General features: G+C 47.5%; 3 protein-coding genes and 1 long non-coding RNA gene across 9 annotated transcripts; 1 reads left to right on the top strand and 3 right to left on the bottom strand.

Annotated features, from left to right (window-relative positions):
- The first annotated feature begins 203 nt into the window (after positions 1 to 203).
- rfc2 (replication factor C (activator 1) 2) lies at positions 204 to 3,519 on the top strand. Of its 2 annotated transcripts, XM_060059169.1 has the most exons (7): positions 204 to 484; positions 611 to 716; positions 1,163 to 1,264; positions 1,747 to 2,005; positions 2,500 to 2,760; positions 2,853 to 3,007; positions 3,077 to 3,519. In XM_060059169.1, the coding sequence occupies exons 1-6, from the start codon at positions 250 to 252 to the stop codon at positions 2,958 to 2,960; spliced, it is 1,071 nt and encodes a 356-aa protein (XP_059915152.1). In that variant the 5' UTR covers positions 204 to 249; the 3' UTR covers positions 2,961 to 3,007; positions 3,077 to 3,519. The 2 variants fall into 2 exon arrangements, with proteins under 2 accessions (XP_059915152.1, XP_059915143.1); XM_060059160.1 differs by having other exon boundaries at positions 2,853 to 3,519.
- On the bottom strand, positions 3,275 to 12,465 carry LOC132463206 (protein NDRG3-like). 4 transcript variants are annotated; one of them, XM_060059192.1, is made up of 17 exons: positions 12,281 to 12,455; positions 11,026 to 11,109; positions 10,840 to 10,872; positions 10,521 to 10,626; positions 10,195 to 10,315; positions 9,396 to 9,458; positions 9,039 to 9,099; positions 8,596 to 8,682; positions 8,003 to 8,059; positions 7,366 to 7,469; positions 7,085 to 7,150; positions 6,938 to 6,989; positions 6,273 to 6,320; positions 6,061 to 6,096; positions 5,762 to 5,813; positions 5,089 to 5,126; positions 3,893 to 4,062 (listed from the first exon to the last, which is right to left on the bottom strand). In XM_060059192.1, exons 2-17 carry the CDS (start codon positions 11,080 to 11,082, stop codon positions 4,045 to 4,047), a joined length of 999 nt encoding a protein of 332 aa, XP_059915175.1. In that variant the 5' UTR covers positions 11,083 to 11,109; positions 12,281 to 12,455; the 3' UTR covers positions 3,893 to 4,044. The 4 variants fall into 4 exon arrangements, 3 of the variants coding, with proteins under 3 accessions (XP_059915166.1, XP_059915175.1, XP_059915171.1); XR_009526989.1 differs by lacking the exon at positions 3,893 to 4,062 and adding an exon at positions 4,265 to 4,428 and having other exon boundaries at positions 4,543 to 5,126; positions 12,281 to 12,465; XM_060059183.1 differs by lacking the exon at positions 5,089 to 5,126 and having other exon boundaries at positions 3,275 to 4,062; positions 12,281 to 12,446.
- On the bottom strand, positions 7,476 to 8,003 carry LOC132463317 (uncharacterized). The gene is made up of 3 exons (XR_009527009.1): positions 7,955 to 8,003; positions 7,862 to 7,881; positions 7,476 to 7,709 (listed from the first exon to the last, which is right to left on the bottom strand). It is a non-coding gene; the product is annotated as an uncharacterized LOC132463317 (long non-coding RNA).
- Positions 12,466 to 13,201: 736 nt separating the features above from the next.
- Positions 13,202 to 23,016, bottom strand: LOC132463046 (PHD finger protein 20-like). Of its 2 annotated transcripts, none has more exons than XM_060058942.1 (18): positions 22,650 to 23,016; positions 21,605 to 21,684; positions 20,997 to 21,198; positions 20,714 to 20,798; positions 20,496 to 20,569; positions 20,175 to 20,343; positions 18,608 to 18,682; positions 18,310 to 18,369; positions 18,020 to 18,206; positions 17,445 to 17,560; positions 17,105 to 17,263; positions 16,944 to 17,021; positions 16,644 to 16,786; positions 16,438 to 16,537; positions 16,082 to 16,277; positions 15,631 to 15,853; positions 15,062 to 15,203; positions 13,202 to 14,665 (listed from the first exon to the last, which is right to left on the bottom strand). In XM_060058942.1, the coding sequence occupies exons 1-18, from the start codon at positions 22,923 to 22,925 to the stop codon at positions 14,529 to 14,531; spliced, it is 2,502 nt and encodes an 833-aa protein (XP_059914925.1). In that variant the 5' UTR covers positions 22,926 to 23,016; the 3' UTR covers positions 13,202 to 14,528. The 2 variants fall into 2 exon arrangements, with proteins under 2 accessions (XP_059914925.1, XP_059914918.1); XM_060058935.1 differs by having other exon boundaries at positions 15,062 to 15,206; positions 22,650 to 23,011.

Raw genomic sequence — 23,016 nt, 5'->3', positions numbered from 1 at the left:
AAAAATATCCGTCCTCTATTCGGCTACTGATAGCAATTAAATTGATTAATAAAACATAGTTGTCATTTTTTAACTTATAATAATGTTAGAAATAGAAGAAAAAAATAAATAGAAGAAAGCAACCGCCCGGTGACGGCTCGCTTCTCATCCAATGAGTGGACGCTGTGTTGCTGAAGAACCAATCGGATGGTGTCATTGGTTCACCAGGGCGGGAAAGTTACAGAAGTACTGGGGAGGGAAGTAAACATCATGGCGAACATGGATGTGGAGATGAAGAACCCGACAGAACCAGAACCAGAACCAGAGCCCGCTCCCATGAAAGAGGAGCCGGCGAAGAGCTCCAGCAGCGGCGGCTCCTACGACCTGCCCTGGGTGGAGAAATACCGGCCGCTGAAGCTCAACCAGATAGTCGGTAACGAGGAGACAGTCAGCCGGCTGGAGGTGTTCGCCAGGGAGGGAAACGTCCCCAACATCATCATCGCAGGTAACGTGACATGTAATGTGTGAAATGTTCGTGCTTAACGGCCGCGCTGTCAAGCAGTGCGACCACGCCGGCTGTGTCTCTGTACTCATGTTCCACCCCGTTATGAACCACCGGTCGTGTCTCCAGGGCCTCCGGGGACCGGGAAGACCACCAGCATCCTCTGCCTGGCCAGAGCCCTGCTCGGCGCGTCCATGAAGGACGCGGTGCTGGAGCTCAACGCTTCCAATGAGAGGTGAGGGGGGCCGACGCAGTAGTCATGCTAACGTGTGATGTGTTCGTCATGCTAACGTGTGATGTGGTAGTCATGCTAACGTGTGATATGGTAGTCATGGTAACGTGGGATGTTTTAAAGGGTTATCGTCATGGTTACCGCTAACCTGTGATGTACAGGGGTATCGACATGGTAGTCATGGTAACCAGTGATGTACTGGGGTATCGACGTGGTGGTAGTCATGGTAACGTGGTAGTCATGTTTACGTGCGATGTGGTAGCCATGGTAACATGTGATGTACAGGGGTATACTATCCACATGGTGGTAGTCATGGTTACGTGTGATGTACAGGGGCATACGTAGTCATGGTAACGTGTGATGTGGTAATCATGGTAACATGTGATGTACAGGGGTATGACGTAGTGGTAGTCATGGTAATGTGTGATGTGGTAACATGTGATGTACAGGGGTATCGACGTGGTACGGAACAAGATCAAGATGTTCGCCCAGCAGAAGGTCACACTTCCCAAAGGACGACACAAGGTCATCATCCTGGACGAGGCTGACAGGTCTGTCTGTCTCCAACGTTCAGCTATTACAAATAAACGGCTCTGATATCGAGCTGTGATGCATCTTTAGTGTTTAGAAAGAGCATGCAGCAATAGGTTTAACTGTAATTAACATTACAGAATGAAAAACATTGACAACTATTTGATTGTGATCAGAAGCACTCCATTGGATTGTCCAACACACGCATATAATAGTTACCTAGAACAAGGTGAATGTATGGATGAACAGGTGAATGTATGGATGAACAGGTGAATGTATGAATCACTAGACGTATGGATGAAAAGGGGAATGTATGAATCACTAGACGTATGGATCAACAGGTGAATTAATGGATCAATAGATGTATGGATGAACGGGTGATTGTATGAATCACTAGACGTATGGATGGACAGGGTATTGTATGAATCACTAATGTATGGATGAACGGATGACTGTGTGGATGAACAGCTGTATGAACAGGTGTCTATTTGACGCTGTACAGCATGACGGACGGGGCACAGCAGGCTCTGAGAAGGATCATGGAGATCTACTCCAAGACGACGCGCTTCGCCCTGGCCTGCAACGCCTCCGACAAGATCATCGAGCCCATCCAGTCGCGCTGCGCCGTGCTGCGCTACAGCAAGCTGACAGACGGCCAGGTGCTGGCCCGCCTGCAGCAGGTGGTGGAGCTGGAGGAGCTCTCCGTCTGCCCCGACGGGCTGGAGGCCGTCATCTTCACCGCCCAGGGAGACATGAGACAGGTGGGGGCGTGAGACAGCTGCTGGTTGGATGGATGGGGTTTGGGATCATGCAGTATTTGGATTATGGTTCATGTGACTGCACCTCATGTCCGGTGTCTTTTGTACTTCTGCTGGGCTTCTTGTAGTTTTTGGAACCTCTGTACTTCCTGTAACACTGTACTTCCTGTTACGCGGTACCTCCTGTAACACGGTACTTCCTGTAACAAAGTAAATCCTGGAACATGGTGCTTCCTGTAACCGTTTCCTGTTGTTCCTGTAACACCATACTTCCTGTACTACCTCTAACGCGATGCTTCCTGTAACGCAGTACTTCCTTTACTTCCTGTAACTTTGTACTTCCTGTAACAAAGTGCCTCCTGGAACATGGTGCTTCCTGTAACCGTTTCCTGGTGTTCCTGTAACACGATACTTCCTGTACTACCTCTAAGGCGATGCTTCCTGTAACACAGTACTTCCTTTACTTCCTGTAACTCTGTTCTTCCTGTGGCCTCCAGGCACTCAACAACCTGCAGTCGACCCACTCGGGCTTCGGCTACATCGACAGCACCAACGTGTTCAAGGTGTGTGACGAGCCCCACCCCCTGCTGGTGAAGGGCATGCTGGGTCGCTGCGTGGAGGGGGACGTGGACGGGGCCTACAAGGTGGTGGAGGAGCTGTGGGCGCTGGGCTACTCCCCCGAGGACATCATGGGCAACATCTTCAGGGTCTGCAAGACCTACCAGATGGCCGAGTACCTGAAGCTGGAGTTCATCAAGGTGGGGGACGCACGCACGCACGCACGCACACACGCGAGCACGCACACCCCCTCCCTCCCTCCCTCCCTCTCTAACGTGTTGGTGTGTTGCAGGAGATCGGCTACACCCACATGAGGATTGTGGAGGGGGTCAACTCACTGCTGCAGATGGCCGGACTCCTGGCTCGCCTGTGCAGCAAGACCAGTCCTCCAGCCTCCTAGCCCTGGACCCCTAACCAGACCTCCTTCAGCCTGTTAGTGCTGGACCCCTAACCAGTCCTCCAGCCTCCTAGCCCTGGACCCCTAACCAGACCTCCTTCAGCCTGTTAGTCCTTGACCGGGCCAAACCTCCTCCTGGACTATTCTTCCTGTTGACAAGAAAACCTTTCTCTCCAATCAGAACCGGTGTTGGAAGAGGGCCGGAGTCGACTTAAGCCGGTCAGAGCTGGTTAGAACCGGTCTGAGCAGGCTGATGGTCAATGTTTCCATGTTCCATTTGATACGTTGTTTTATAAACAATAAATCACAACTTTGTTACATGTTTTATTTAGTACAAATGTTTAAGTTTCAGTACAAACAACATCTTTCCATACAAATCGTAATAAATACAATGTAATAAATAGTACATCAAGATGGGCACAGAAATAATAACCGTATCAAACTGAACCAGGCTTTCCTGGTTAATGACCTTATATATCAAACTGAACTGGGCTTGGACATCATCTAACTAGACATGGAAACGGTACTGGGTGTTGAAGGATTCCAGTAGAGAACAGAATCACAGAACCTCCGTCCACTAGGGGGCAGCGACACATGGCCATGCAGTAACACAGCAGCCAATGGAGACTATTCAAGGTACACTACTTCTGCTCACGCACCGTTGACACAGTTCCGCTATGCTAGGTAGAGAAGCTAACACAGGGCCGCTATGCTAGCTAGAGAAGCTAACACAGAGCCACTATGCTAGTTAGAGAAGCTACCCGAGCGGGCGGCTACAGTAAGGATTTAAGAAAAAGACCGGTACTAACGAGAGCAAGCTGAACGGAAGATGGAGGACGAAATGTTTCCAATAAATAACGTCTGCTGGTCGGGAGGTCATGCAGTCACTACTAGTTCAGAGTACATCAACTGCGGGGAGGAAGGGGAGGGTGCTGGGTTGTTTAGGCGCTGACCTCCATGGGGAGGCTTGGCATGTGTTTTGGGGTGGTGGCGCCCTCTGTCAGGCCGCTGGCGGTACCGCGGCTGCGAATGCTCTCCCCTGACCCAATGCTGGACGCAGAGTGAGTTCTGGAGCGGACCAGACGAGTCATACTGACGGTGGGCACTAGAGAGAGAAAACACTGTTATACACACTGGCCACTACGGTTTGATACTGATGCACCCTGTAGCCACTACAGTGACAGACAGGCTGTTATACACATAACACTGTTATGCACACTTTGGCCACTACGGTTTGATACATACTGATGCACCCTGTAGCCACTACAATGTGACAGACGGGCTGTTATACACTGTTATGCACACTATGGCCACTACGGTTTGACACATACTGATACCCCCTGTAGCCACTACAGTGTGACAGACGGGCTGTTATACACATAACACTGTTATAAACACTGGCCACTACGGTTTGACACATACTGATACCCCCTGTAGCCACTACAGTGTGACAGACAGGCTGGTATACACACTATGGCCACTACGGTTCGATACATACTGATACCCCCTGTAGCCACTACAGTGTGACAGAGAGGCTGGTATACACATAACACTGTTATACACAATGTAGCCACTAGGGTGTGACAAACACTGTTATACACACTGTTGCCACCAGGGTGTGACAAACATTGTAATACACACTGTTGCCACCAGGGTGTGACAAACCTTGTAATACACACTGTAGCCACTAGGGGGTGAAAAACAGGCTGTTATACTGGCTTTAGCATCTGGGGGAGACTGCACTTCTGGAATATAGTGATGTATATGATAGAACACACAGGCAATATCACAAGTTCTCTTGTAGTGGGGTCGGGGGATGGTAGTGGTTACCATGCAAATGATATTGGGGCCCGAAATATCAGAGGGACTGGGTTCAGATTCAGCATGCATACACACACACAAACACACACACACACACAAGCACATGCACACTAGGGTACAGACTGACCGACAGACAGACACAGGCAGAGTTAGCAGTTAAACAGACACTTGGACAGTGAGACAGGCAGACAGACAGTGAGACAGGTGGACTGTAAAGACAAGCAGACAGAGGGCAGATTGTTTAACCATCAGCCAATGAGGGGAGTGAGCTAAGGGGCGGGGTTACACCTGCTAGGTTAAATCCTGATACCTGATTGGCTCTTAGGTTGCTTAACACAACATGGGGGACTAGAGGAGGAAGAGAGAAGAGGCAACAGCGATCAACACACACACACACACACACACACACACACACACACACACACGCACGCACAAACTAGTATTTTGTAGCATTTCAAACACAGAACAGTGGTACAGGCAGACACACTAAACACTGCAGTGAGGAGAGGCGATATCAGGACATCTTAATAACATACATTTTCTCTACATTGTCTTTGGAAGGAATATAAATACGTTATTAGCTTTGCTAAATGTATAATGCAAGGTATCAGCAATTTATACTGGTGTTGGCTTATCTAATCAAAGGGGTCACTGCGATTGGCTTAGGGTTGGTCCAATCGTTGTCAAGGTATCAAGAGAAGCCATTACAGAAAGCACTGCTAGAGTTAGCTCATCACATCAACTAGTCCTCTAAGCTAGCTAGCTAGGCATCTATGCTAGCAAGCTAGTCACGAAAATTAGCCAGCTAGTCACGGAAATTAGGTAGCTAGTCACAGAAATTAGCAAGCTAGTCAGGTAAATTAGCAAGCTAGACATGTAAATTAGCTAGCTAGTCACCTAAATTACCGGTGCGCTTGCTAACTAACTGGTCAGCGAATAAGACAAGGTAAATGAGGCGGCTGAAGGAGAAGCAGGTGACTCACTGTAGCCCATTCCCTGGACAAAGTATTTAAACGCCTCCGCTAGCTTCCCTGGCTGGACAGAGAACATAGGACAGGGTTATTACCTCATCAAGAAGTCATTACATGAACATATAGTTATTATCTCATTAAGAAGTTACTACATGTATGAACTGATCGTTTTGAACTTATTATGCACTTTATTACATTTTTTAACAGTTATTACTTGCATGCTATCTATAAATACGGATCCATTTGAGATCAGTGTGATATAGATATAGATCAGAGCAGCTGTATACATATGGTAGTGGTGTGAGACTCACCTGCACCACCTGGGGCAGCCCGCCACAGTCTGCCATCTGGTGGAGGAGCAGGGAACAACACGTTATGAAGCCTGACAACCATAACAGGTCCTTACAGACGTTCAACATAGACTTAGATTACAAAAAGAATGGAAAGGTGACAGACAGGATGACAGACAGACATAATGATTAGATAGAGTGACAGAGTGGATCACAGACAGGCAGAAGCCTACCTTCAGCAGGGTGGTCTTGGTGGGGTTGAGTCTGGAGTTACATTCCACCTGGGAACGCAGAACATGTTGTCATGGTAACACACTGACTGGTCCATTGTTGTCATGGTAACACTGACTGTTCTCATATTGCAACGGTAACACCCCGACTGTTCTGTTGTTGTCACGTTAACACCCTGACTTTGCCGTTGCTTTCATGGTGACACCCTGACGTTTCTGTTGTTGTAAGGGTAACACCCTGACTGTTCTCATGTTGTCATGGTAACACCCTGACAGTTCTCATGTTGTCATGGTAACACCCTGACAGTTCTCATGTTGTCATGGTAACACCCTGACTGTTCTCATGTTGTCACAGTAACACCCTGACTGTTCTGTTGTTGTCATGGCAACACCCTGACTCTTCTCATGTTCTCACGGTAACACCTTGACGGTTCTGTTGTCACGGTAACATCCTGACGGTTACGTTGTTGGCCCATGAAAGAAATATCAATATATAAACATGTAAAATCTAGATTCCGGTTTTTTTTCTTCCATTTTGCATTTCCTCCGGTGGTCCCGGCTCCCTTCTGTTGAACCCCACTGCTCGATGCACTCATTGGAAGTCGCTCGAGATAGAAGCAGCTGCAGAATAAATGGAACGTAAACCTGACTCTGCTGTCATGACTCACCACGACATCCACGGCGGGCGAAGTGTCCCCCACCACCAGGAGGGCAGGGCAGCTGCAACACACACACACACACACACACACACACAGGTTAGAGACAGGGAGAGAGACAGAGAGACAGAGAGAGACAGAGACAGAGAGAGAGAATACCTCAGGGTGGTGACTGTGTGTTCGTTCAGGCCAGGGATCGGACGCTCAATCGGCAGCTCAAGACGACTACACCCACACACACACACACACACACACACACACACACACACACACACACACACACACACACACACACACACACACACACACACACACACACACACACACACACACACACACACACACACACACACACACACAATTAAGTATTCTCCTGGGGGATGCGTTAGTACTAGTATTGGTACCAGTAGTACAAGTGGTGGTACTAGTAGTGGTTCTACCTGTCGTAGCTGGTGTAGAACAGGCCCAGGTTCTCCTGGGGGATGTCCTGGGAGATGTGCAGGCGGAACGTCTGGATGATCTCCAGGTTGTCAGATATCTCGTCCTGCAGGAGGGGAGACATGCTGTCTGTCCGCCTCTACCCGTCTGCATGTTTCTCAATACCTTTCTTTCTACCTCTCGTCTCGGCATGTCCTTCTGTCAGACACTCTACCCGTCTCTCTGCCCGTCTGTCTGTGTACCCCTGTCTGTCTCTACCGGTCTTTCCCTCTTCCTGGTTGTCTGTCTCTCTGCCCGTCTGTCAGTGTACCCCTGTCTGTCTCTACCGGTCTTTCCCTCTTCCTGTCTGTCTGTCTCTCTACCCGTCTGTCTGTCTCACTACCCGTCTGTCTCTCTTCCTGTCCGTCTGTCTCTCTTCCTGTCCGTCTGTCTCTCTTCCTGTCCGTCTGTCTCTCTTCCTGTCCGTCTGTCTCTCTTCCTGTCCGTCTGTCTCTCTACCTGTCTGTCTGTCTCTCTACCTGTCTGTCTGTCTGTCTCTCGACCTGTCTGTCTTGTCTCTCTACCTGTCTGTCTGTCTGTCTGTCTCTCGACCTGTCTGTCTGTCTCTCTACCTGTGTGTCTCTACCAGTGTGTACTTACCGGACTGAAGTGGTGACTCATGATATTGTCCACCAGGGTGCTGGTCCAGCCGCTGAACTGACAACACAATAACAATATCCACGATATATATCACAATACACAGGATGTATATCACAACATACTGTACACGATGTGTATCACAATACACAGGATGTATATCACAACATACTGTACACGATGTGTATCACAATACACAGGATGTATATCACAACGTACTGTACACGATGTGTATCACAATACACATGATGTATATCACAACATACATGATGTGTATCACAATACACATGATGTATATCACAACATACATGATGTATATCACAACATACTGTATTTATCACAATACACAGTATATCGCAACATACTGTACACGATGTATATCCCAAAATACATGATGTATATCACAACATACTGTACACGATGTGTATCACAATACACATGATGTATATCACAACATACATGATGTGTATCACAATACACATGATGTATATCACAACATACATGATGTATATCACAACATACTGTACACGATGTGTATCACAATATACACTGTGTGCGTGTGCATGCCTGTGTGTGTCTGCGTGCGTGTGCGTTACCTTGGCTGCGGCCCAGTCCACCCAGCCCTTGGCGCAGGGGTCGACGTTGATCAGAACCAGAGCCTCCACCAAGGCCGGCTCGGTCAGCTGCACACATCAGAACCATCGAGTCATCAAATGGAGAACTCAACTCCTCAACATCTAGTTAGTCTACGGGACAGGTCGCCATCATCTGGAGGTCCTGTTCTAAACATCTAGTCTATGGGACAGGTCGCCATCATCTGGAGGTCCTGATCTCAACATCTAGTTAGTCTACGGGACAGGTTGCCATCATCTGGAGGTCCTGATCTAAACATCTAGTTAGTCTACGGGACAGGTCGCCATCATCTGGAGGTCCTGATCTCAACATCTAGTTAGTCTACGGGACAGGTCGCCATCATCTGGAGGTCCTGCTCTAAACATCAGGTGAGGGCAGGTTGGGGTAGATTGTATGTTGAACTTACAGCCAGCTTTGTGAGGATGTAAGCTCCAGCTCCGACTCCAATACCGATGACGCTCTTTACCCTAAACACAGAACACCAAGCCCTCCATTACCTGGTCATCCATCTCTCATCCATTATCTACTGATTGATCCAAGATCTACTCATTCATTATCTCATGATCAAGATCTATTCATTCATTATTTAATGATCCAAGATCTACTCATTCATTATCTCATGATCAAGATCTATTCATTCATTATCTAATGATCCAAGATCTAATCATTATCTACTGCTCTATTCAATATCTACTGATCTATTCATTATCTACTGATCTATTTCATTATCTAGTGATCGATTTCATTATCGTGTCTTCCTTACTGTAGCTGAGTGAGGACACAAGGCAGCATTTCTGCCAACTCATCCATGGTGGGGTACTTGTACCTACACAGAGACAGAGACACACAATAGTATGTATATTAGATTGCATGCATGCATACATACATACATACATACATACATACATACATACATGCATACATGCATGCATGCATACATGCATACATGCATACATGCATACATGCATGCATGCATACATGCATACATGCATACATGCATGCATGCATACATACATACATACATACATACATACATACATACATACATACGTGTGCATGTTGATGTCCCATCATTCCAAGTTTATAGTGTTTTGGTAGAATCGGTTAAAAACAGCCAACTGAAGAAAGCTTCGGTGGTATTTGTGCTCCAAAACTAACGTCTCAACTCGTTATCATACAAAACATATCCCCGAGCCTGTCGGAGACCCTCTTCATGGCTTACGTGCGCAGCCAATATTTTTTAACTAACCGTCGACGCCATGGACCTATTGGTCGACGCAATGGAGACGGCAAGGGCTGTGATTGGTCCTCAAAATCATTTCCTGAAATCACTTCTCCGGTTTGACTTTGCACCTTAATTACTTTGTACATTGTTCAAGTTTTAAATTCCGCATCGCCAAACAAGCCATTACCTTCGCCATATTAACGCTATATAAGCCACATTTACGAAGTGCATGTACCGTGACGGTTCGGTACAAATACGTGTACCGTTACACCCCTAGTGAGTGTGTGTGTGTGTGTGCGTGTGCGTGTATGTGTGTGTGTGTGTGTGTGTGTGTTACCCTGAAGGGAAGGGGGGGGCGTTGTCCTGCTGTCCCGGGGCGTCCACATGCAGGACAGAGAAATGTTGGGTCACCTCCTGCATGTCCTCGTAGTTAAACAGACTGTTGAAACAAGACTTATCTACACACACACACAATTAGACCAGTTATATTGTGTGCGTACAGTATGAGATACAAAGTGTGTGTGTGTGTGTGTGTGTGTGTGTGTGTGTGTGTGTGTGTGTGTGTGTGTGTGTGTGTGTGTGTGTGTGTGTGTGTGTGTGTGTGTGTGTGTGTGTGTGTGTGTGTGTGTGTGTGTGTGTGTGTGTGTGCGTGCGCGCGCTCACGGTTCAGCCCGATGTCATGGTAGGTGAGGATGGTGGGACGGTTGCCCTTGGTAACCCCTCTCATGGTGACATGCAGCACTCCATGGGGGGTCTCCACATCATGCTCCTGACCAATCAGAAACCACCAGACACCATGGTAACCAATCAGCCCGACCAGTCCATACCTCCTTAGCTGAAGGCTAACAACTAAAGGCTAATAGCTAAAGACAAATTGCCGGTTGTAGCTACCAAAACTAGCTGACCTCCTGACAAAGAGGATTCCCTCCCTCTACATCCTGTCTCTCACAAACACACACAGACAAACACACACAAAACTGACCTGACAGTCGAAGTCCTGCAGGTTGGTTCCACTCTGTAGAGACAGAGATAAAGAGAGAGATTCAAAACATCCTGAGTAACCTCAGTGACAACAAGAAGAACATCTAATTGACCTCTTATGGGGAGTGATGTTGTGGACCTTAGAGGGTCTTTGGGGCCTTTGACCCTCAGTAACATGGTTATTTACCTGTCCTGTTAGCAGTGGTTTGATCTCAGTCAGCTGAACATCATGTAGCTCCTCCATCACTGGTCCACTCGGCTGTCAATCAAGCTGTTGGGCGGGGCCAGGCAGACGACATGAGACAACAACTGAGCCCTAATGAGAGGGTTAGGTAACTCAAGCCCTAATGACAGGGTTAGGTAACATCCCCTCATGACAGGGTTAGGTATCGCCCCCTAATGACAGGGTTAGGTATCGCCCCTAATGAAAGGGTGAGGTAACGCCCCTAATGACAGGGTTAGGAAACACCCCCTAATGACAGGGTCAGGTAACAAGAGCCGAATCACAGAGTTAGGTAACTCACCCTAATGACAGGGCTAGGTAACGCCCCCTAATGACAAGGTTAGGTAGTGTTAGTTTTCAGTGCCCATCATGCTTCTGCTCACAGCATTTCTACCCTGCTGTTGCTAAGTAACCAATGTTTCCCGAAGAAGCTGTTGGCATCACATCTCTCAGTCACACACACACACACACACACACACACACACACACACACACACACACACACACACACACACACACCTTCTGCTACTTCCTCCTCCACCAACACACATCAGTGCTTCATTCTACTAGAGGGTCAATCTGACTGAAGATCTGGTGCACCTTAATATCCCTGGCCTCGCAGAACTCAGCATCTCTGGATCCGACATGATCACCACATGCTGAGCATGATACATACATGATCACCATCAGGCTGAACATGATACATACATGATGCATGTAATGCATGCTACATACATACATGACCACCATAAGGCAGAACATGATATACACATGATGACGATCAGGCTGAACATACATGATTCATACATGATGGATGTAATACATGATACATACATGATCACTATTAGGCTGAGCCTGAGACATACACGTTGTATACAAGACATGATACATACATGATGTATGCAATAGATGATACATACATGATACATGACCAACATAGGGCTGAACATGATGATCAGCATCATGTATCCCTCGCATCCTCCTTCTCCACTACCTGGTGCGTTCCCACCCCGCATCACTTCAACAACGTGATGTATATCGAGCACTTTGACACGTTGTTGGCATGGTTACCGGGGGTTAAATGGAGATCCCTTCAGCTGTCCTTATCATTAGCAGCTACCGTTAGCTCCTGAAGCGCTATCGAATATACGTCGTTGACGTGACGCTACTCATCAATACACCATCAGCTTAATCATTAGCAGCGTCAGCCTGTACTTACCGTTCGCTCTGAGTTCAGGAAACAGGACTGGTTTATCAGAGGCTAACAGTCGGCTAGGCTAGCGAGCGGATTCTGGTCGTCTGTAATTTGGATCCACGCTGAGGGGCGGCGCTTGTAGACGCCCCGGGGGCGGGGCTTGTACTACCTAAACAACGGACTTGTCGTTTGATTTCAGAGTTTGGCACAGCTGTAGCAATCTCAGAGCCCCTCTATTTGCGCCTCGCTTGGAGCCCGACTGTAGGAAACATCCCGTCTATCAAGCTATTGTGGTGGGTTGAAGGATAGATTCTCGAATAGATTTTAAAACCCTCTTATTGGTGTTCAAAACAATCAATGGATTAGCGCCTGAATACTTGTCAGACATGGTTCTGATGCTTGCTCCCCCTAGGTCACTCAGGGCATCTGGTAGGCCTACTGGCCTTTGAGTTGGGTCAGAAAGAGACGTATGGGGAGGCAGCCTTTCGTATCTATGGTCCTCTGGAACAAAAGGCCGGATGAGCTAAGGATATCACAATCTGTGAACACGTTTAAAAGAGGCCTTAAAACAAACCTATTCAGCTCACTCATTTTTATTAACTAATTATTTGTATCTTTATCTTCATTGTATTGTTAACCACCTTGTATTGCATTTTTGCACCAAACACGCAGCTATGTGAATAAAGTTTGATTTGATTGGGTAACGTTCACATGCAGTCCAACACCTACATAACAGGGTCAGAATGCACAGGATCAGTCCTGTACCGTCTGTGTGTGTGCAGCCAGACGCCTCGGGTACTAAGACCCAGGTCTGGCACAGAGACAGGACCTGGTCCGGTTGGCAGGGAGAGCAGGATGCCCCAGCGGGAACGTCTGGTCACAACCACACGCTCTCCTCCGCTCCTACGCACATGTACCGTTATGAACTGCTAGCCAACACACAAACACGCGTCAAAACACACGTTTATTCACGTTGCAGTAAAACAGAAACAGGAATTACTTTGTGGTATAAATTTAAATGTCTCTAGCAGTCCCCTACTTCAAACCAAACAGATTATAGCACTATAAATTCTTCTCTTTTACGAGGAAAATAGAGATCATTTTTGTCAGATATAATGAAATATAAAAAACCATCAAAATTGAAACAGGCATGGGAAATATGTCAAAGATTATGTGGTTCGAATATCACCGGCCAACTAATATTGGAATTGGAATAAAAGTTCAAATAAGATATAGCTGTTTGTGCTTTCCACTTAATACTCGGTATGTTTCAGCAGCACAGAGACGGAAGCTGGTGCGACGGCAGACGCTAGAACTTTAAACAGGAATACACCGCTCCTTCAGAAGAATAGGACTTCCTGGATTGTCATGTTTACTGCCTGGTTGAAGTCCAATCAGCTTTCAGGAGACTCCACGACCTGATGCAGTAACCCAGGCAATAGGGGTGCTTATTATGGTCTGTTCGGGGGGGGGGTTGTTAAAAGACCTGGTGCAGCCTGTGTCTATTAGCGTGTCTTGGGAGGCGCTGGTGCTAGCAGGGATTAGCGTGGAGCGGAGCCAGGTGATTGGCTCAGAGGGGCGGGGAGGGGAGGAGCCAGGTGAGAGGATCACAGGAGCAGGGAGGACAGCTGAGCTCTAGATAGCCATACGATGAGCTGACTGACCCGCTCAGCCTCATCTTGTGTCCCTGGGCGTCAAAGTGCTGGCCGACCAGAGACCGACTCTGGGTCAAAAGTAACGCACATCGGAATTACATTCCCACGGACGCCGTCCTTCCTCCGAGCGCTGCGTGTGGCCACCGGGCGCTACGATGCTAAAACACATCGTATCAGCGGCGTTCCCGTGGGAACGCCGCAAAGCTTTATACGCCTGGGGAGTCACTCAGCCGGAGCACATGGCAGGGCACCCACTGGTATTTACACTGACCATGTCAACAACATAGTTGACTGTCAACAACATGTTAACGACATGTCAACAACATGATAACGGCATGGCAAACTGCCAACAACATGTCAACATCATGTGCTAAAGGGGATGTTCACTTTACTCATGCGCGGTAATGGGGGCTGTCAGCTTATGTTAGCTCATATTAGCGTGTGTTGGCTAATGATCCAGCTCGGCATCTCAAGGAGGAGCCGGTTCCAGTGGCGTGATGCTAGCGTGATGCTAGCTTAATGCTAGCGGCTAGTGAAGGTGCAGTACTTGTCCTGTCCTGTTGGGGCACTGTCAGCTCTGGTAACACTGCCCCCTGCTGGGGGAACAGGGTCAAAGGTCAGTGGATGACAGACAGGCGCCTCACGGTACCCAGGTCACAGAGTAGCCGTCTGATTCGTTGCTTGATCTCAGGGAGGCGGGACAACGGGTCTGGAGGCTCCAGCTCTCCGGAATGGTCCAACCAGGACTCTAGAACTGGAGAGAGACATGAACCAATCATTAGAGTGAGTAAGTGAGTGAGAGAAATGAACCCATCATCAAAGTGAGTGAGTGAGTGAGTGAGTGAGTGAGTGAGTGATTGAGTGAGTGAGTGAGTGAGTGAGTGAGTGAGTGAGTGAGTGAGTGAGTGAGTGAGTGAGTGAGTGAGTGAGTGAGTGAGTGAGTGAGAGACATGAAACCATTATCAGAGTGAGTAAGTGAGTGAGTGAGTGAGTGAGTGAGTGAGTGAGTGAGAGACATTAAACCATTATCAGAGTGAGTAAGTGAGTGAGAAAGTAACAATAACCCATCCTCAGAGTGAGTAAGTGAGAGAGTGAGTGCGGGAGAGACATTAACCCATCGTCAGTGAGTGAGTGAGTGAGGGAGTGTTACCGTCCAGCTCCCTCTCTATCAGGTCCATGCGGGTGGAGGTCTGGCTGTGCAGGGCCTCCATGTGCTCCAGCAGGTGGAGCTGACACTCAACTGCAGACGCACACAGACTCTCCTCCACCTTCACCTCCACACACCCTACATCCTGCTGGGGGACACACTGAGCTGTGATACAGGAATCTGGCTGTGATAGAGGACAGACTGAGGCTGTGATACAGGACAGACTGTAGCTGTGATAGAGGACAGACTGTAGCTGTGATAGAGAACAGACTGTAGCTGTGATAGAGGACAGACTGTAGCTGTGATAGAGGACAGACTGTAGCTGTGATAGAGGACAGACTGTAGCTGTGATACAGGACTCTGGCTGTGATACAGGACAGACTGAGGCTGTGATAAAGGACAGGCTGTAGCTGTGATAGAGGACTGTAGCTGTGATAAAGGAGAGACTGCAGCTGTGATACAGGACTCTGGCTAGTGTGATAGAGGACAGACTGAAGCTGTGATAAAGAACAGACTGTAACTGTGATAAAGTACAGACTGTATCTGTGATAGAGGACAGACTGTAACAGTACCTTGTAGTTCTGGCTGGTTCCACTAGCTGTTATATTCTCATGTTTCTCCTCATTTTCCCATGATGCTTCGGTCTTCTGGTAGCAGTGTTCACTGCTGACGTACGACCCAGCCAAACCACTGTTACTCCCTTCCGCATCGGCTCTCTGATTGGCTAGGGCGGTTGGCCCCTCCCCCGATCTCCACGGTAACCTCCACAACTGCAGGTCTGGGTGGGTGGGGCAGCTGGGAGACAGGAAACAGGAAGTGATATAATTAATTATGCACCAACATATACAATGTATATGATATGTTGTCACTAGCGTACTAACATATACAATATATCACCACTAAGGTATAGAATGTATATGATCTGCTGTTATCACTAAGGTTTATAATATTCATCACTAAGGTATATGATGCATATGATGTCATCACTAGAGAGCCAATAGGAGCAGACGGAGGAGGACCTACTGTAGGAGGCACATTTTGAGCTGCAGGCCTCTGAGGACCTGGGTGAGGCCGAGTGTGTGCGCCAGCAACTGGGTGGTGTGTGTGATCTTGGAGGCGTTGAGCTCAGAGTAGTTCTCCCTCACGCACGACAGGCCGAACATGTGACCCGACCTCAGCCAATCAGAGTCCGACAGGAAGTAGCGACCCCGCTTCCAACCTGAGGGTCGACATAACAGGATGAAAACAAACAAACAAACACGTGTGTGTGTGTGTGTGTGTGTGTGTGTGTGTGTGTGTGTGTGTGTGTGTGTGTGTGTGTGTGTGTGTGTGTGTGTGTGTGTGTGTGTGTGTGTGTGTGTGTGTGTGTGTGTGTGTACCTGTAGCGTCTCTACAGCTGTAGCAGATGTAGGAGTGTGGAACATTGTCTTCGTAGAGGCCCATACAGGTACCATGCTGCCAGCACAGACACAACTCACACTGCGGAGGCAGACAGATGTGAAATTGGAAAATTTAATTATTATATATTGAATGATGAATATGTGGAGTCTGCAGGAATGGTTTGGCTGTGTGTGCGTGCGCGTACCTGGATCATGAAGTCGTTCTCCTCTTCCACCTCACACACACACCTGACCACCTCGCAGTCCTCCATCTCCATGGTAACTGGCCAGGGGGACGAGTCCTCCCCACTCTCTGCCGTCAGCGTCGACCAATCGCTGCCCTCGTCAGCTGAAAGAGGCGGGGTCAGAGTTAGAGAATGTGTGAGTTTATATATATATATATATATATATATAAATAAGAGAGAGAGAGAGAGAGAGAGAGAGAGAGAGAGAGAGAGAGAGAGAGAGAGAGAGAGAGAGAGAGAGAGAGAGAGAGAGAGTCTCACCGTGGGGGGGTGGGTGTGTGTGTCTGGTGGACAGGGTGAGGGTGATGGGGGGTCGTTCTTCATCACTGCTACACAGTCCTGAGGAGGCAACATGGAGAGGGTCAGTCGTCATGACGACTGACCGAGTGTTGTCGTCTGGGACTCCTTCGTCGGTGTCTCACCTGTGTGACGTCTCTTCTTGCCCTTCTTCTTCCTCTTCTTCGTCTTCATCCTCATGAAGTCCCTCCTCTCTCTCTTCTCCTTCTCTGGCTCCTCCCTCCCTCCCTCTGGCTCCTCCCTCCCTCCCTCTGGCTCCTCCCTCCCTTCCTCTAGCTTCACCTCTTCTCCCACACACACACACACACACACACACACACACACACACACACACACACACACACACACACACACACACACACACACACACACACACACACACACACACACACACGGTCACATGGTGTTCCTCAGCAGGGCGGGTGGAAAGGGGGTGTGTGAGTGGGTGAGTGAGTGGGTTCCAACCTGTTGCCGTGGTGATGTGATCCGCTTTGTCACGGTGATTGGTATTGTTGTTACTCTGGTTCTCCTTCCTTCTCTCTGACAGGAAGTCCCGCCCCTCAGAGGACGAGCGCTTCCTCCTGGAACAACCAATAACAGCCTCTCCTTAAGCTCGATTCCACAGACACTACTCTGAACTAGTTGACCATCACGTAAACACACAGACAAAGTCACTACTCGGAGCTAGTGAACCATCCCAAAAACACAAAGTTGGACAAAGCTACTCGATCAATCCCCGGAGCAGAATGTGTTTATGAGAGCTAGACATAAGAACTGGATCAGTTACTTGTAAACTTCTTAATCAAAGTACCATTGGGTATTCTGACACTTCCTTTTAGAACAGGAAATGATTGGAATGCACTATATAAGTGCACTATAGGTCAACCGTCTTGGAAAGGGTTGTCATCATCAGCACAAAACTGCTCCTGTAGAGGGAATTAATAGCCTGGCGATGGCTACAGGAAGTGACCAGCAGAGTGCTAGGCTATAGGAAGTCACCAACATAGTCCTAAGCTACAGGAAGTGAAGGGACAATGTACCATGGGGTTCCCTGCTGGCTTGCCTGGCCTTCGAAATGCTGGTCCGAGTGGTAGTACTTGATGTGGTAGTGGAGCAGACTCCCCTTCCTGAACGACTTGGTACAGTCCGCCGCTGGACATTTGAACGGGTTGTGGTCCAGCTCAATAGACATGATTGGGGGGGGCTGGTTCTTTATCGCCCTGTAGACTGGAAACACACGCCATGGGTTATACTCGTGTGTGTGGTTGTGTGTGTGTGTGTGTGTGTGTGTGTGTGTGTGTGTGTGTGTGTGTGTGTGTGTGTGTATTACGTGGTTCTCTGCTGAATTTGTGCGTTGTTGGCAGGTGGGCCTGACGTTCCAACAGAGTATCTGGAGAAAGAGTGAGATGAATACATACATCTTTACAGTGATATTTTAATATTGCCTAACAATTTTAGTTTTTCCATTTTGTCTTCCGTCTCTGTTTTTTGTCTTCATGTCGTTTTTTACATCTCATTGTACATTTTGTGCTTTGCAACGTAACATACGTTTTCAACAAAGTGAATCTGAGGGAGAAAGAGAGGTAAGGTAAAGGTCTATCCCCTGAAAGAGAGTGTTGATTGGTTACCTCTTTCTGTCAGGGTGGATTCCGAGAGCTCCTGCTGGCTGCTGGTTGGCTGATTCTGAGCTCCAACTGCTGGGCCTGGACAAGATAGACCAATCAGCTGTAAGATGACTTGCCAGAGGGACTGAAAATGATCTACACAGCTAGCTCTAGATAGCGTAGCTACAGCGCCACACAGACACGCTTGCCCCAGCCTAGCTCTAGTAAGTCTTAGAGCTACATAGCCTAGCTGGTGTGCCTAGCTCTAGTTACTTTAGCAAAAAAATATAACCTACCAATAGCTCCTCTAGAGCTAAGCCTCTACACGGCTTAGCTCTAGTAAGCTTAGCTCTACTCAGCTTAGTTCTAGTTTGCGCAACTCTACTTAGCTTTGTTTTACGTAGCCTAACTCGGGGCCTGCCCGTAATTCCGACGCCTCATTGTTCCGACGTTTCAATGATCCGAAATATTTCCCATTAGATCGACATGCCGCTATGCCGACGGTTCAATGTTCCGAAAACGGAACCCATTGGTCCGAAGGTCCGTTTGTCCGACTTTTCAAAAAGGAGGCGCATTAGACGGTTCAATATACCGAATAGGCCTACATATAAAGAGTTTTATACCTCGCTCTCTCTCGCTCACAAATACAACATAGGCCTACATATCACGTTCACGATGAATATTGGAGAGCAAAGTGACAGCGCTTCACTTCATTTCGACACAGTGTTTCAGCCCCATGGACAGGGAGCGTAGGTCTAATTCTCAACACACACACACACACACACACACACACACACACACACACACACACACACACACACACACACACACACACACACACACACACACACACACACACACACACACACACACACACACACTTGACTAAGTACACGGTATGAGGTATAAGTTTGACTAAATCAATACCAGCGAAATTATTTAGGCTAAAAGCCCACTGTAAACACAGGGAACAACACATATAGGCCCACACACAGCTACTAAAGATAAAAATTGTATTTGTTTTTCAATCACCGTTCGACTTCTTTACGGGAACAGTATTAGTCCTTGTATAACGTGCGCTTCATAAATTCACCTCTTGTGACCGTTCAAGCCCACAGCAACAGTCTGGCTTGGTAAAGTGCACTGCTGGAACTTAGCCTACATCGTCTTTTATTTTTGGTTTCATAATCACACATGTGGAATTGCGCCTTGGCCTATTCGGCATATTTAACCGTCGGCCTAATGCGCCTCCTTTTTGAAAAGTCGGACAAACGGACCTTCGGACCAATGGGTTCCGTTTTCGGAACATTGAACCGTCGGCATAGTGGCATGTCGATCTAATGGGAAATATTTCGGACCATTGAGACGTCGGAACAATGAGGCGTCGGAATTACGGCATGGCACAGCCTAACTCTAGTTAGCTTATCCCTACATAACCTACCTCTAGTTAGCTAGTGCTACACAGCCTAGCTCTGGTTAGCTATGTCTAGTTGAGTTATTACTACATAACCTGGCTCTAGTTAGTGTAGCGCTGAATAGCCCAGCTCTAATTCAGTGGGAGTTTGCTGCGAGGTCAGAGGTCATTTCTTACAGTGGTCAGCATTCTGCAGGTCAGGTGCTGAGGTTGATGGCTCCGTCTCCGTCTTCCCCCCCTCCTCCTCCTCCTCCTCCTCCTCCTCCTCTCCTTTCTTCTCCTCCTCACTCTCTGCGTCCTCCCATCCTTCACTCCCCACACTCTTCTCTCCCCGAGACCTCTGCTTCTACACACACACACACACACACACACACACACACACACACACACACAGTCAGTTAGGGAGCAGTATCGACCAATAAGAATGGAGTATTTCAGTATCTACCAATAAGAAGGGAGTATTTCAGTATCGACCAATAAGGATGGAGAATTTCTTACCTTTTTAAAGGGTTTTATCTTGGTCGGTTTCACAGTGCGCACCACACTGTCGTCAAAACGCACCGTGTAGGATTCTGAGACACACACACACACGCACGCACACACACACACACACACACACACACACACACACACAGTGAGTAACATCAAGGAGCATGTTCAGTAGTACAGTTGATAACCTTCAGTCTGTTTCCTGATGGGTCAGAGGAGACACTCACCATCTTTGTTGGCCCGGATGACTTTGGCGGGGTAGAACTTACAGTCGGTCCAGCAGGCCAGAACCCTGGCCCCAGGTCCAAACATCTACAACACAGAACCAGTTAAAACCAGTTACAACCAAACATCTAGACCACAGAACCAGTTAGAACCCATTAAAACCAGTTAGAAAAAAACAAACATATACAACAAAGAACTTGGCACACAGAACCACTTAGAACCTAACTCTAGAAGACAGACAGAAACCAGTCGGAACCAGTTAGAGCCAAACATCTCCAACCGTACCGGCCGCGTCCGGGTCTGCCTGAGGCCTTGTTTCCTCAGTCCTTGCTTCCTCAGTCCTTGTTTCCTCAGGCTGGTAGACTCCAGCGGTCGGAGATACGGGGAGCTCCATGGAAACCACTCGTCATGACGACGGCTCCACTGCTTGTAGTGGACCTGGACCTGCTCCTTCTCATAGTCCATCTTCTCTATGGTGGCACAGTACCTGTTATATAACATGACATTATACAACATTAAATAACATAACAACATAGTCCACCTTCTCTTGGTGTCACAGTACCTGTTACACCACATGAAATAACATTACATAACATAACATTAATACATAGTCCAACTTCTCTATGTTGGCACAGTACCTGTTTCACCACATAAAATAACATTACATAACATAACATTAATACATAGTCCACCTTCTCTATGTCGGCACAGTACCTGTTACACCACATAACATAACATTAAATAACATAACAACAGTCCATCTTCTCTGCGGTGGCACAGTACCTGTTGTATAACATGACACAACATTGTATAACATAACATAGTCCATCTTCTATATGGTGAAAAGTACTGTTTTAACATTACACATCATTTGTGTGGGCGCGTGTGTGTACCAGTTCTTCTGACGGTCTCTGGCCTCAAGCTCAGCGCCGACCTTGAAGGTGATCCCAGGTCGTTTAGGAGGAGACTTCATCTGAGAGAGAGACAGAGAGAGAGAGAGAGAGAGAGAGAGAGAGAGAGAGAGAGAGAGAGAGAGAGAGAGACTTTATCATCAGATGGACGGTTGTCTTGTTAAGGTCCTCCATGTACCAGAGGTCTCTAGCTAGTCCTTCTGTCCTGGACCCTACAACAGCTAGAACTAAGGAACTGAAGAGGACACACAGTATCTAGCATTACAGCAAATACACACAACATCTGACCAATGTGGACATCACCACAAGCACTCTTATCAACGCTAAATATTATACTACTTTAGGTTTATCTGAAAGTAGTTCTCCTTATCCTATTCATAAAATAGATGTATTCAACTTAAATACTAATTTAAATATTCCTTTATGAAAGTAGATTAGCATATATGAATATCAATGATGTATTATGTACAATTATATATTAATAAATTCTCATGTTGCGTATTTTGTGATATTTCTGGACAGGACGTAAAGATGATATTTCTGGACAGGACGTAAAGATGTTCAGATTTTAATTGGTCCTCAATGTTACCCGGGGCGGGGCCTCCGCTCAGACCGACAGCGGAAAGAGCCAATGAAAAGCCTCCGTGCCAGCTAAACCTAATCTGATTTAGCCTCATCTTGGCCTCAAAAAAGCTAACCAACATTTAACAAGAAAGCACTTAGTAAACACGCGATTACATTAACAACCGTACGAATAAAACGATTGCATAAAACATAAAGTCTACGATAAACTCGACTTATGTAAAGCATAGCAGCTGCTAGCAAGGCTAATGCTAACGTAGCATAGCTGCAGCTGAAGTCAGATGACATCTGCAGAAGGCGCACATAAAAGTTGAATCTCAGTAGAGGAAGACGCGGCGGGAGGCTGAATCTATTCCTGCATGTTGACAAACATCCTCACGCCTGAGTTAAAGGGCGGATATGTGGGAGATGTTGACCTAGAGGAGGACATTAAAGTGGTGTTTACCTCGATCCCACTGATGCTGCTACTGCTGCTTCTTCTGCTTGGATGACGTCTCTGCAACGTGCTGCTGTGTGATGATCGCCTTGCGCATGTGCGGCCAGGAATGCTACCTTGCGCTGTTTTTTTTTTTTTTCTGGTTCTATGTGGTGAATATGTAGTGATATATGATGTAGTGCATGCATGTGATAGATGGTGTAGTGCATGCATGTGGAAGATGCATGCGTGTGCTTGTGAGACAATGCACACAGTCCACTCTGTCAGAGAGGCCACTGCATGCATCAATTCCTCCAGAGACTAGTGTGAGCGAACTTAAACTCTGCTTAATGTCTGGCCCCTGACACTTGCCAGTCTCCTGGTTTGGGTTCTGAGG

The sequence above is a fragment of the Gadus macrocephalus genome, chromosome 1 (genome assembly GCF_031168955.1).
Source record: "Gadus macrocephalus chromosome 1, ASM3116895v1".
NCBI classification, from domain to species: Eukaryota; Metazoa; Chordata; class Actinopteri; order Gadiformes; family Gadidae; genus Gadus; species Gadus macrocephalus.
This window is presented reverse-complemented; position numbering and strand designations above follow the sequence as displayed.

Coding starts and splice junctions, on each gene's coding strand:
- rfc2 (XM_060059169.1), top strand. CDS start 250: ATGGCGAACATGGATGTGGAGATGAAGAACCCGACAGAACCAGAACCA. Junction 485..610: donor CCCCAACATCATCATCGCAG/GTAACGTGACAT, acceptor TCGTGTCTCCAG/GGCCTCCGGGGACCGGGAAG. Junction 2,006..2,499: donor CCCAGGGAGACATGAGACAG/GTGGGGGCGTGA, acceptor TGTGGCCTCCAG/GCACTCAACAACCTGCAGTC.
- LOC132463206 (XM_060059183.1), bottom strand. CDS start 11,082: ATGGAGGAGCTACATGATGTTCAGCTGACTGAGATCAAACCACTGCTA. Junction 9,459..10,194: donor GCCCCCCCCTTCCCTTCAGG/GTAACACACACA, acceptor GTCTCTGTGTAG/GTACAAGTACCCCACCATGG. Junction 7,470..8,002: donor TGAGTCACCACTTCAGTCCG/GTAAGTACACAC, acceptor CCCCTCCTGCAG/GACGAGATATCTGACAACCT.
- LOC132463046 (XM_060058935.1), bottom strand. CDS start 22,925: ATGCATGCAGTGGCCTCTCTGACAGAGTGGACTGTGTGCATTGTCTCA. Junction 21,199..21,604: donor AGAGACCGTCAGAAGAACTG/GTACACACACGC, acceptor GTTATATAACAG/GTACTGTGCCACCATAGAGA. Junction 18,683..20,174: donor CCTGCAGAATGCTGACCACT/GTAAGAAATGAC, acceptor TATCTTGTCCAG/GCCCAGCAGTTGGAGCTCAG.